Below are 14,616 nucleotides of genomic sequence, written 5' to 3' on the forward strand. Positions count from 1 at the left end.
CAATTCAGAAATACAAAATAAATGGTAGCGTACTCTTCAGTTACATAATTCAGAAATACAAAATAAATGGTAGCGTACTCTTCAGTTACATAATTCAGAAATACAAAATAAATGATAGCGTACTCTTCAGTTACATAATTCAGAAATACAAAATAAATGGTAGCGTATTCTTCAATTACATAAAAACTACGATGGAGATATTTTCGCGACTACTGAGTTGTGGGGGAGACCAGAGAATAAATAAATAAATAACAAATATATACCCAAAAAGTATGTATAGACCTGAGGACAGTCTCACACGGTGATCTCGAACCAGGTGGTTTCACTAGTCCCGTGGAGAAAACCAACAAAAAAAAAACGAAAAAAAATGCGAATATCTATCCACTCAGAAATAGTTTATCAACAGGAATATCTGAGGAGAATCCGAGAGAGACTGGCTTTAGTAAAATTATTGTTAAATAAACACTTACTTAATATTACAGGAATGGAGGGGGAGACTATCAGACTGCATGCTCACCTGAGGAGAATCCGAGAGAGACTGGCTTTGCTTGTGAGGAAATCGGCGGGAAACTAAGGATAAAGGTTTCCAATGGGGAAATTTATTAAGTTATAATTTTGTTTTTAGTGGGGGGGGGGGCGACTAGGTTGTGAGTTCAGGGATGAAAAATATGAATAATTAAGTTACTGTTTACTTTATAGTTGTTACTTTAAGAAGTTTAATTCAATGGACTTTTGAAATCAATTGGGGAATTAGTCAAAGTCTGGTATCTCTTCCCGGCTTGCGTAGCAACAGGGGTGACAGGGCAGCGAAGCAAAGAAGACTTATCAGATTCGTCAACCTCATTGGCGCGGCGTAATTATCTGGGATTTGTTTGGGCTGGTTTAAGACCTTACCATTATAGAATTAATTTTATCATATTAAGGGCTCCCCATTCTCTGGGATTAGGTGAAAAATTCGCCTCTATAACCTGGCCAAGCAGGAGAAATTACGTTTATTCACGGGGTAAATTTGTTATAGAAGTGGTCAACACAGTGACGCTGAGAGGGGGGGGGGGAAAAGCAAGGACAAAAAGGACACTGAGGAGAGGAGGGGAAGGGGAGGGGTTAGTCACATGGTACTGAGATTCTGGTCACCCCCGCACACTACATGGGCCTTAGCCTAGGAAAAAAATAGAAATATACATAATTAATTTCCCAGCACTACACTTCTTTGTGGAAAAATAACTCCAGATATTATGATTCTAGCTGGAAGTTGACCTGAGCAATGTAGGGTTTGCTGCTGTGAGATTATCACCAAGTCACAAGTGTCCGGGATTTAAAGATGATGGAAATGTGTCCTGTGTGCTGCTGTGCTGGGAAGAGGAGAGGAGCAGCAGCAGTGGTGGGGCTCTGCTGCTGCTGTCACTAGTGCAGCTGCCTTCCCTCAACATACTGTGTCTTCTCTCACCTGCAATGAACAACTATGAACAATACTTTTGCGAAGAAGAACAGTGAATAACACCTCTCCCCATATGGTTGCAAGTCTCTCTCTCTCTCTCTCTCTCTCTCTCTCTCTCTCTCTCTCTCTCTCTCTCTCTCTCTCTCTCTCTCTCTCTCTCTCTCTCCACAGTCCTACAGTATGTCCCCCACAGTATGTTTACAAACCCACAGTGACTCCCCACAGCCCCTCACCAACACCCTCACCAACAATTGTCTCCACACACACACACACACACACACACACACCATTACATACACAAATGTTGCTATCTTGTACACACACACACAGACACACACACACACACACACACACACACACACACACACACACACACACACCATTACATACACAAATGTTGCAATCTTGTACACACACACACACACACACACACACACACACACACACACACACACCATTACATACACAAATGTTGCTATCTTGTACACACACACACAGACACACACACACACACACACACACACACACACACACACACACACACACACACACCATTACATACACAAATGTTGCAATCTTGTACACACACACACACACACACACACACACACACACACACACACACACACACACAACACACACACACACACACACACCATTACATACACAAATGTTGCAATCTTGTACACACACACACACACACACACACCATTACATACACAAATGTTGCAATCTTGTACACACACACACACACACACCATTACATACACAAATGTTGCAATCTTGTACAGTGTCTACAATAAAGAATGAAACCAAAATCGACAAGCCTAATTTTCTTGCGGCCTGCGTGAATGTAGTGAGGCTCAATGTGTGTGTACAAGTGAAGAGTATATTAGATGCATGATTAAAAATTATGAGGCTTACACAAAAATACAGGACACAACTTGATGAGTATGGTGAGTCAAGTGTGAGTGTCAAATGTGAGTCAAAATGCTCAACTTTGAATTAACCTACAACAAAAAGTGACTAAATAAACACACTATGAAAAAATATAATCTCATCAATAAACACTGAAAAAAATTATATACACCAACACAAAATAAATAAATAAATGAAGACTAAGTAAAGCAAATTAATCTGAACGCCAATACACAAACCAACATAGTCGTATATTTTTAAATACTATGGTGAAAGATAATGAAGCTTAAATATTGAAAGAGAGAGAGAGAGAGAGAAATTTTATGTGGTCTTCTTAAATCAATCTCTCTCTCTCTCTCTCTCTCTCTCTCTCTCTCTCTCTCTCTCTCTCTCTCTCTCTCTCTCTCTCTCTCTCTCATACACAAACAAATAATAAAAAAAATAAATAAATAAGTAAACAAACAAAATACAAACAAATAATAATAATAGCCATCCACAAACCAATCCAGTGCATCCACACCAAGCCATACCAAGCCATCCCTATCCAGCCAATCACGAGCCAGCAGCACACACACACACACACACACACACACACACGCGCGCGCGCGCGCGCGCACACACACACAAACACACACATACACACAGAGGATTGGGAGAAAGGGGAAATAGTGAAAAAGGAAAAAGAAAAAATATTGAAAAAAGGGATGAGGGAGAGAATAAGAGAAAAAATGGCGAAACAAGAGGAAAATGGGAAAAATAAAGGAAAAATACGAATAAAGACAAAAGGAAAAATGAAGAAGAGGGAAAAAAGGGGAAAATGGAGTGAGGAGGGGAACACTTAGGGAAAACAAACCAAACAATAGGGCATTACATTGTGATTAGGTGCAGCAGGGATGGATCATGAGGATTAGAGAGAGAGAGAGAGAGAGAGAGAGAGAGAGAGATCTGGTCAGGAATTTAATTTTGTGTTAGTGGTTGACGCCATTTTCTTTCTCTCTCTCTCTCTCTCTCTCTCTCTCTCTCTCTCTCTCTCTCTCTCTCTCTCTCTCTCCTTACAACAGTTTTCTCTTTTTGCTTACTATCGCTCTTATCTTTCGTTGAGAGAGAGAGAGAGAGAGAGAGAGAGAGAGAGAGAGAGAGAGAGAGAGAGAGAGAGAGAGAGAGAGAGAGAGAGGAAAACATATTACACACACACACACACACACACACACACACACACACACACACACTTTTCACAGGCAAGTTAACAACTTTAATAAAAAAAAAAAACCCTTTTTACCTTACCTATCACAATAACCCTTTTTTACCTCCTATCCCTTCCCTTCCATATGAAACCGAATCAATAAGAAATATCACTTGCTTCTCTCCTGTAACTTATAATGAAACGCTCGAATTAATTCATAAGGTGCACAAAGGAGCTTAATTAGTGAACAGGAAAGATTAAAATGCATTGTGGGAAAAAAAAGGTGAAATATGAAGTGAGTTTGAGGGAAGGTGTGTGTGTGTGTGTGTGTGTGTGTGTGTGTGTGTGTGTGTGTGTGTGTGTGTGTGTGTGTGTGTGTGTGTGTGTGTGTGAGGCTTAAAAGGTAATGGATTTTACAAGTGAAGAATGTAAAGTATTGTATCCGAAAGCATAAGGGATTGGACGCCCTGAGTGAAGCGATTACAGGTGTCTATTGTTCCCGTGGTTGATATATTGAGACAGCTTGTCCGCCACCTTGCAATTTCTTATACAGGTTGTAACGTGAGTTTCTGCAAATACTTAAAAAGGTGAAAGAACGTGTAATTGTAAGTAGAGAATGTTGTATACACATATGCATTGTAAGGCTTTGTTTACCCGTCAGAGGAGTTGAAAATGTATGGGACTCGCGGGTGTGCTCTGTGACATGACGGACACACTGTTGCGTTGTCGCAGCCTCGGAGGTGCCACTTGCTCAAATTACGAGTGGTTTAATCTTATTTTTTTGCAGGCTGTGAAATGTTGCAGTATCTTATAACAAGACAAATGGTATCAAAAAACATGTAATTTACCGATAAGCATTACATGACAACATTATTGCGATGATTAAAAGTACTCCTGTAAAATGCTACGTGGCATCATCAAAGCAAAGGAGCAGGGGGACCGAGTCCAAGTGACCTTGAAAACAGCTGAGTGATGATGCTACGCAGCATTTTACAGGTGTACTTTTAATCACCGCAATAATGTTGTCGTGTAATGCTTATCGGTAAATGACATGCCTTTTAATACCATTTGTCTTATTATAAGATACTGTAATATTCCACAGCCTTCAAAAAATAAGATTAAACCATTCGTAATTTGAGCAAGTGGCACCTCCGAGGCTGAGACAAAGCAGCCGTCTGTACTTCACCTCACAGCTACACGCAGAGCACAGCAGCGTGTCCTATACATTTTTCAACTCCTCTGACGCACGCCGCCCACCACCAGGATCGGCGGGTCGGACATGATGCGGAAGAAGGCGCGGGAGCCGAAGTATTCATCCGCCGTCCACCGTCTCTCCGCTGAGACAGCTGCTCCTTGTGTCACAGCTGAGGAAGAGAGAGGTGAGGGTTAGGTCACTCCTGCAGGAACACGAAGGAAGAACGAACACCAATAGACATGGCCACTCGGAGGGATACAAAGGAAACACAAGAAGTAAAAGATAACGACAAGAGGTTGAAATCGATCATAAATGAAGAACAAACAGTAATAGATAAGAGCAAGGGGTTAGATCACTCACAAAGAAATACAAATGAAGAACAAACAACATATCTAACTTGTATTTTGTTTTTTCCGAGGCTGTTTGTGACAAGGCACACTGAGCAATCCTGTAAAGTGGATGTAGGCTGTAAAATGCAAGGATGCAGGCCCGGTGAGAGAGGGAGGGAGGGAGGGAGGCAGAAAGGAGGGAAGGAAGGAACGTGGGAGAAAAGAAAGGAATAAATAAAAACAAAGCCTCCCCCACCAAAAATAAATGAATAAATAAATAAATAAATAAAAGGGAAACGGAGAATAAAAGAAGAAAGGAAGGTATGAACAAAAGGAGAGGGAAAGGAAGAGAAGGAAAAGAAAACGGGAGAAATCAAATGAAAGAAAGGAAGGCAGGAAGGATGAAAAAAAAAAACGAAATAACGGAAAGGTAGAAAACAAAGAAAGGAAATCAAATATATACAAAAAGGAAGGAAGGAAGAAAGAGGAAGGAAAACGATGCCATAAGTAATGAGAGGGTTAAACGAAAAGAAAGAACAGACAAGACTTGAATTTTTTTTTATTTTTTTTTTTTTTAGGTAGGAAGGATACTGGCCAAGGGCAACAAAAATCTAATGAAAAAAAAAATGCCCACTGAAATGGCACAGTCCCATAAAAGGGTCAAAGCAGTGGTCAAAAATTGGTGGATAAGTGTCTTGAAACCTCCCTCTTGAAGGAATTCAAGTCATAGGAAGGTGGAAATACAGAAGCAGGCAGGGAGTTCCAGAGTTTACCAGAGAAAGGGATGAATGATTGATTGACGAAGAATTGAATAGACGAGAGAGAGAAAAAGAGAAAAAAAGACGAGAGAGAGAGAGAGAGAGAGAGAGAGAGAGAGAGAGAGAGAGAGAGAGAGAGAGAGAGAGAGAGAGAGAGAGAGAGATAAACAAGGTCCGAGAGTGGCGAGGATGGGGGAGGCTGGAGGGTGGTGAAAGAAGGGGTACTGGAATGACTGGCAGGATTGTGACTATCTGTCTATCTGTCTATCTATGGCTGCAATGTGAAATACCGAAGCGTGAATGACATGAGTTTAAATATATGACTGAATTTTGCATGAGTAGAACGTGGAGAACATGAGCATGAATGACTGAAGAGTGGATTTATAACTGCCAAGCCAAGCTAAGCAAGCCAAGCCAAGCAAGCCAAGCCAAGCCAAGCAAGCCAAGCCAGGCCAAGCAAGCCAGGCCAAGCAAACCAAGCCGTGAAAGGCGAGGCACGCTAAGTTAACCACACACTTTTGATGAGTTATGGAACGTGTGTGTGTGTGTGTGTGTGTGTGTGTGTTGTTAGTTGTTGTGTCGTCAGTTGTAAGTGTACATGAGAGAGAGAGAGAGAGAGAGAGAGAGAGAGAGAGAGAGAGAGAGAGAGAGAGAGAGAGAGAGAGAGAGAGAGAGAGAGTCTGACACGCCTCCACGGATCAGTTATAACGTAAACTTTCTCTCTCTCTCTCTCTCTCTCTCTCTCTCTCTCTCTCTCTCTCTCTCTCTCTCTCTCTCTCTCTCTCTCTCGTTTCAGGTCCGCTGCCACAAATCGCCTTAACACAAGTGGACCAAACTCTCATTGGTGCCCATCCATCCACAGTGCCAGTGTCCCGTGAGTGATGGATGGCTGGAAGGTTCCTGACTGCACTCACCAAACCCTAACCAAACTCCAAAACACACACAAACCTTCCGTCACCCTCACCTAACCCTTTGTCCTGAAACATCTTAAACCATCCCAAAAATGTTTCTCATCTAATCCCAAACCAAAAAATATCGACTAGGGGAGAGCGGGGCTAGTTGCATCAAATTTTACATTTCCTTCTACAAAATTGTGTATAATTCATTCAAGTGAAATTCAGTTGTCGTATATAAATATGCTAGACCTCATCATCAAGTTCACATGCGTAGATATTAATGAAAATCATTTCTTATATACTTAATTTTGATATATATCTAAAAAAAATATTTGATGCAACTTACCCCATCTGCGGGGCAAGTTGCATCAGTATGAGGGGCAAGTTGCATCATAAACAAACTATAACTTTTGAGAGTTTATTTAAATGATAAGAAAATAGAAATCCACAATAAACTGAACCGATGAACCTTAAATTTATTCATCATCAGATTCACAGTTATGACAAATATAATATAAAATTATACCTCCATCTGTTCCCAAACATTCCTCATGAGACCATCCTCTGCATGTACTACATTGAATCCATTTCTCCCGGGGCCTGCTATTGGAATATGGTTCTACACAAATCAGACAATACCAGTCTTCGTCGTCTGAGCTGGATATGTCGTACTTTTCAACAGGTTTTTTGGATCGAACTTTGTGTAAAAACTCCTGCTTCCTTTTCTTGGTGGCTTTCTTTTCTTTGACATCATTCTTTTTGTTTTTTTTCTTAATGGCTTCAGCAAACAGAGCATTTCTTTCAGGTGTGTCTGTTAATATGGCACTTTTACGTGCTTTTCTGCCTGTATTACATTTCTTTTTCCGAGGTGTTGCTTTTGGATGTGGCATGATTTTTTCTGGGCAAAGGGAAGACTCACCAACATTTGCAGTTTCAACTTGATCAGTAATGGAAGAAGCTAGGCTACTGCTGGTTGTGGTCCTACTGCAGTTGAAGTGGAAGGAAGGGGTTCACTGGCTGTAGAAGAGGAAGGATGGGGTTCCATTGATGCAGAAGTGGAAGAAAACCAATGTTCATCTATCGATTTTGAAACCTCTGAGACATCTTGCATTGCTTTGGCCGCATCCTGTTCACATTGCTGCCTCACTGGGCGATCCGTTACTGAAGAGGGAGCAAACTCCCAGTCATCAAAGATATTTGTATTCAAAGGACTGATGCCGCTGACTTTAAAGCCACTCGTGATGTTAATGGGAGTTGAAGCTCTCAGAAAAGCTTTTTTTTACTTGAGAAGGAATGTCGTAAATGGTCATTCTTTTTCCAGGATTACTCCGTAACCAGTCATTCTGAGCTGAACTCAGGTAACGCTTGAAAGGTCCATAAACTGACCTATCTAAGGGCTGCAACTTGTGGGAGCAGTGTGGAGGAAATGACAGCAAAACCACTCCATTTTCCTTGCATAATGTGATAACATCATAGTTAACATGAGATTGGTGATTATCTAGCAACAGCAAGATAGGTTTCTCGACAGTTGCTTTTGTATGCTTAATGAAATGCTTCATAAACAGTAAGAAGTTATCCTGTGTCATCCATCCAGAAGGGTGACAGGCTCCAATTGATCCTTCTGGGCCATCCCTTATGAAATGATCATGGTAGTTTTTCCGTGGAAATATCAACATGGGAGGAACAGACCCTCCAATGGCATTGACAGCAACACAAAATGTAACAAGTTGTCCTCTCTCAGCTGAGGTAAGAGAGCCAACTTGCTTTGTGCCCTTAACTGCTACCACTGCACGAGGTTTCTGAACAGTTGTCACTCCACTTTCATCAGCATTCCATATGTCTTGAGGTTCAAATTTATACTTATCCATGAGAGAAGAAAGCTTGGAGAAAAATAACTCTACATTATGCTTGTTGAAACTTGTAGCTCTGGACAAACTTGTCGCTTCAGGTTGTCTAATTGAGAGTTCTTGTCCATGTCGCTTCATGAAACCTGAAAACCAGTCTTTTCCAGCATATTTATCATTGCGCCAATTATCAGGCATTTCTATCTTTGCTTCATTGGCGCATTTGAAAGCCAGTTCCTTGACTTCTCTCGGAGAAAGACCAAAATAAATTGCTGCTGCTGTTTTCAGATAGGATACTAATTCTTCTTCCTGCTCACATGTAAATACTTGTCTTGGTTTGGCATATCCTACATGTGTATTGTTTTTAGCAGTGTTGCCAGAGGTTTTGTGAATAAATCGTTGTAAGGTTGAGTAGTGGACACCAAACAGTTGTGTGGACTCTCTCACTGATTTATTCTTATTTCGAACAAAATCAGCAGCCTCCTGCATTAGTTGGGGTGTTGCTGACCCACGTTCAGTCTTTCTTTTGTAGTTCCGAACCATTTCTGAAATAAATAAAACGAGTTGAATGCATAAGAATAGTCTAACTATAATAATGAAATAAATTTACTAATGGGGCAAGTTGAATCATGATTCAACTTGCCCCGTCACGAATGATTCAACTTGCCCCCTCACAGCAACCAAAATTTGATCGCCAGCTAAATATATACTAACGGTCATTCTAATGCAAATTTGTAAGAGAAATAATTGCATATAGTACAGAATTATATAGCTATTTTCAAAACACTGTTACTAATATATATACGAGTATATGAGGTACAAGAAAAATTGTGAAATCGAAAAAAATTACTTACCAAGGCCGAAATCAGTAAATTTCTCATAAATTCAAGAGCACTTGCGCAATCCACCTCCCTCTGCCGCAGCGATGTCCGCATTGACCAACACACATTTGAACCGCCTGTCACCCTAATGCAGCCGCTGAGATGCCAGTTATGCTCACTGATGCAACTTACCCGCGATGCAACTAGCCCCGCTCTCCCCTAATTTGCCTCGCCAAATTGCAAACGGTCCAAAAACCTTCCTTCATGAACTTCAAGGCCTTCCCTCACTTAAACCCTCGTCCCAAACCATCCATTAGCTTCCCCTCATCAAATTCTAAACCATTCCCAAACCTATCATAATAAAAAACCTGATCAGACAAAAATCTTCCGGCTCCAACCATTAAGCCATCCATGAACCTTCCCTGTAAACCCAAAGCATCCATAAACCCTCCCAGTCAATCTCAAACCATCCAAAAATCTTCACTCACCAAAATTGAAACCATACATACAAATCTACAATACTAATACAAAACACAACTATTACCCCACACTTTCCTCTCACCTCAATGCAATTACCCGCAGTACCACTACTGATCTGACATAAACACATAAATTTTCACCTATTAAACTCGACAAAAATCAGACTTTCACCTACAACATTAATATAAAAAACAGCTAATACGCCCACTTTTCCTGTCACTTCAGTGCAATTACCCGCAGTTCCACTAATGACCTCAAAACAGACTTACCACTTCAGCCAAAACCAAACCAGGCGGGACCACCAAAAATAAATTAAGTGCGCATCCCTGAAACAATCACTCGTAAAACCCCCACAAGCCTGCAAAGTGGATTAAAAAAAAAAAAAAAAAACCTGCCGCGAGTTTTGGTCCACACAACACCGGGAGGCGGCGGGAAGCACAAGGGCCGGGAGGAGAGGACGAGACGAGGAAACACTGCAGGATGCCTCGGTGTGTGTGTGTGTCATGGCGGTCATGTAAACAGCTGCTGGAATACGTCCGTGGTTTTGGCACAGTATCTCCTCAAGAAACCAACTCTGGAGCACCCTGCGCTTACCCCAAGTCTATGAAAGGAGTAAGAATACGCTGTTTGATTTTGTGATGGTGAAGGGTTTTTGGACTTAGTTAAAATTAGCCTGTAAGACCACGACCACTCAGGCTAACCCCTCCATCTCGCCAGCGCCTTGAGTTTGCGCATGCGCACTAGAAGCGCTGTGACGTCAGCAGCTGCCATGGCAACGAAGACGCCGGTAGTCATCAACTCTGCTGTGACTTCGGAATATTCTCTGCTCTAATTTATAACCCTGCACGAGCGTACGGTCCTGCCACCTCATTAGCAGTACTGCAATCTGTTGAGCAAGTTAACTGTTATGATGGCAAGCAATCAGCAAAAACAGCCAGGTGACGGAAGGGCGTTACAACGCGGCCAGCTAGCTAGGAAGAATAAGGAAGAACTAATAGACATGCTACTGGCATCTGGTGGAGACGGTACTGCACTAGTCAGCATTAATAAAAGGATGGATGACTTAGTGAATGCAGTGGACACCCTCAAGGACATAATAACGTCCCAGAATAATGTGGCACAGAAGAATTATGAGGAACTAAAGGTACGACTCGATAAGCAGGAGGAGATCATTGCTAAGCAGCAGCAGTACCTGGAGTACCTTGACAGGAAGGAGCGCGAAGGCAATGTAGTCATTCTGGGCGTACCTGATCAACAAGAGTCTCTGGACGGCGCAACTACCGACGAGGACAAGCTGAACAAGATTTGGACAGCAGTAGGGATAACTGGCGTGGCAGGAGCGCATCGTAGGCTGGGTGGGGGTCAGGCCAGTGGTGGTGCGCCACCACGAGCCCGCCCCATCCTGTTAACGCTCGCTGACAAAAGCCAACGCGCCACCATCCTGAGCAACGCAAGTCGATTGAAAACCTCCGGTGATTGCTTCAATCAAATCTACATAAAAAAGGATGTTCATCCAAGTGTTAGGAAAGAGTGGCGTAGGTTGCGCGAAGTAGAAGCCGCAGAAAAGGCAAAACCAGAAAATGTAGGCTGTGTCATACGCCTGGATACGCGTGAGCGTAAAGTATATAAAGATAATACAGTTATTGATATCTGGAATGCTCAGTTTTTCTAGATCGACCACAGTGCATCAGTAGTATTAAGATTATGTCATGGAATGTAAATGGTGTGTGTACAAAGCTTGAAAAAGGTAACGTGCACCAGTTGTTATGTGGTTATGATATCATAGCTATTAATGAAGTGAAAACCCAGCTTCCAGTAAATCTAAGTGGTTATAAGTTGTACAGAAGTGATGTAGTTGGCTCTGCTGCTCGTGGAGGCACAGTGGTGTTAGTTAAGAATTGGTTGTCAGAGTCAGTGTTTGGTGTCGACACGAGTAAAGGCGACCAAGTGTGGATGCAGATGCGTAATATTCCTGGTGTATTATTTGGGTTTTGTTATATTCCACCTTCTGATTCACAATATTATTCTTTGAGTGCCTTTTCTTACATAAAAGAGAAATTGTCAGAATTTATGCCTAAAGGACATATCATTATTGGTGACATGAACGCAAGATTTGGCAAAAATGTCAAGGACTTACTGGCGCCACTTAATGTGTCAAATAGCGATGAATTGTCATATCCTTTTGTTGCTGATGATATAAATGTACCGAATGACAATGCCCAGCTTCTCTCAGCAATATGTGTTGAAAATTCTATGCTTGTTATGAACAATTTGAAAACTGAACAGAAACATTTTCTTGGAAATAAGACATTTCGGAGACGAGATGCGTGGATCTCAGAGGTTGACGTATGCATGGCATCGTGTACTATGATTAGGTACATAGATGATTTTTCTGTAGTACAACGCGTCGACCTGCCATCAGACCACGCCCCCATAACACTCACAGTCTCTGGCACTGGTATGGACCTGGACAATCTTATCGACAGAACACGCCAATTGGGAGACCACGCGGCTCTGTACAGTGTCAGTGTAAAAAAGAACTTGTTTAGAAGACCACTGAAATTCATGAATATTGATAAAGAAGTGTTCAGCAATGTTATTTCCCAAAAAGACCTAAACTTTTTCAATGGAAATGTAGAAATTTCAGAGGTAGAGAGTGGTATTACAAACGCCCTATATTCGTGTGTGCAACAGAGTGTCTGTAGGAATCAGAGAAGTGAACAGGTAGACATGCAGCTTGGTAGGTGGGAAAGGTTGCTGAGTGACAGAGACGACAGTAGAGTTTGGAAAGCTATAAATTGGAAGGGCGAGTATGCAAGTGAAAACAATGGAAATTCGTGTCCTAGCAGTGATGAGTTTAAAGCCTATTTCGAGACCATCTTAAACGCGGATACGGTTAATGATGATGATGTGGAAGTAACTACTGACGTGACAATTCCTGTCTTAGACGAACAAATCTCTGTCGCGGAGGTACAGCAACAGATAAAGAGAATGCATCCTGATAAGTCGTGTGGACCAGATGGGTTGCCACCGGGTGTGTTTAGCTTGTTGCCAGCTCAGTGGGTATTAGCTATAGTAACTCTGTTTAACAACGTTTTCTTGTTTGGTAGTTACCCATGTTCTTGGATTAAGGCAAAAGTATTCACTATTTTTAAGAAGGGTGACAGACACAACCCTCATAATTATCGTGGAATCAGCATCTTGAATTCACTGGCAAAATTGTTTGACATGGTATTGTGTGAGAGGTTGAGTCACTGGTTCAGACCACTGAGGGAACAAGCCGGGGCCCAGAGAGGTCGCGGCTGTATAGAACACATTGTTACGCTACGCTTGCTGGTTGATACTGCTAGACGTAAAAAAGAAAAATTATTTGTCATGTTCGTAGATTTTTCAAAAGCTTATGACTTAATACCAAGGAACAAATTGTTAACTGTGTTGAAAAGATTGGGTTGTGGGATGGTGATGCTGGGAGCGCTGACCGCCATGTACAGGGTGACACAAAGTGTGGTGGGCTCAGCATTGTTTACTGCTACGCTGGGGGTGCGTCAGGGCTCCCCCACCTCCTGCATCCTCTTCATAATCTACATCAATGAATTGGTTAAAATGATTAAAGAACAGTGTATGCCAGAGAGATTTTTAGACTGGTTACATGTCTTAGTTTTAATGGATGACACCGTGTTATTGTCAACAAGTCGAGCTAATTTAATAAAGAAGGTTGAAATATTGGCCCAAGTTCTGTAGAGATTACGGTATGTATGTAAACAACGCTAAAACTAGTTTCTTTGTTATTCATGGTGATGACGGCGATGCAGATGCAATTCATGTGAACAGTTTGGTGATTGAACACTGCCACAGTTACATTTACTTGGGATCACCATTCACCAGTGATGGGTCAGTGTCCTCAGCAGTTAAAGCACATTCAACAGCAAAGTTGTGTCATGTATTAAAATATGTTTCATTTGTTACAAAGAATAATGATTTGCCTTTTATTGTCAAACGTAGAGTTTTTGAGGCCGCTTTAATGTCTGCAATTCTATACGGATGTGAATCCTGGGTTAGTGCTGATTATAAGCCTGTCACCAAACTGTATAACTGGGCACTAAAACAAATGCTGGGGGTTAGAAAAACAACGCCTAACATAGTATGTTACGCTGAGGTGGGTTTGCCATCAGTCTCAGACCTTATCAAAGTTAAGCAACATAAATTTTTTAGGAATATATGGCTAGAAAGGTCAGGAATGAATGATGATCCTCTGATACTGGCTATAAGAGTAACACTTGCCTCACGTACACCTACATCAAGAAATATAGACACCTTTATTAATACTGAGCCACTGAGTATGTCAACAATTATAGAAAATGTTTGTAATGATATAGCACATTCAGATTCATCCCGTTGCAAAACATATAAAGAGATAAATCCACAATTTAAAGTACCTGACCTTTACAAACAAAAACATCTAGTTAACGATTTACACAGAATATCTTTTACCCGTTTCCGTCTGTGTGGTCACCGTCTTGCGATCGAGACTGGGCGCTGGAACCGCAGAGGGAGAGGGCGTTTGCCAGTGGAGGAGCGGTTGTGTAGTTGTGGAGGAATACAGACAGAGAGACATGCGGTAGAAGTGTGTCCTCTAACAGCTCATCTTAGACATATTTATAATGTCACTGTATTAGAGGACATATTTGCTGATACTTTTCCTCGTGAAAGTATGTGTAAGATGTTACATGAGGTGCTAAATGTCTTAGAATAGT

General features: G+C 41.6%; 1 protein-coding gene across 4 annotated transcripts in view; it reads right to left on the minus strand.

The window, feature by feature from the left end:
- Positions 1-65: 65 nt before the first annotated feature.
- The window catches only part of LOC135097068 (tigger transposable element-derived protein 6-like), a 23,963-nt gene continuing 9,412 nt past the window's right edge, over positions 66-14,616 (minus strand). Inside the window, exons 3-4 of one of the 4 annotated variants that reach the window (XM_063998835.1) lie at positions 4,726-4,903; positions 66-1,447 (exon numbers count right to left, since the gene is read on the minus strand). In XM_063998835.1, the coding sequence (XP_063854905.1) occupies positions 4,770-4,903 (134 nt within the window). In that variant the 3' untranslated portion in view covers positions 66-1,447; positions 4,726-4,769. Of the gene's footprint in view, positions 1,448-4,725; positions 4,904-7,168; positions 9,107-14,616 lie in introns of those variants that run through there. The other 3 variants (XM_063998836.1, XM_063998834.1, XM_063998833.1) reach the window with 3 other exon arrangements.

This window comes from Scylla paramamosain, unplaced genomic scaffold (assembly GCF_035594125.1).
Source record: "Scylla paramamosain isolate STU-SP2022 unplaced genomic scaffold, ASM3559412v1 Contig11, whole genome shotgun sequence".
NCBI classification, from domain to species: domain Eukaryota; kingdom Metazoa; phylum Arthropoda; class Malacostraca; order Decapoda; family Portunidae; genus Scylla; species Scylla paramamosain.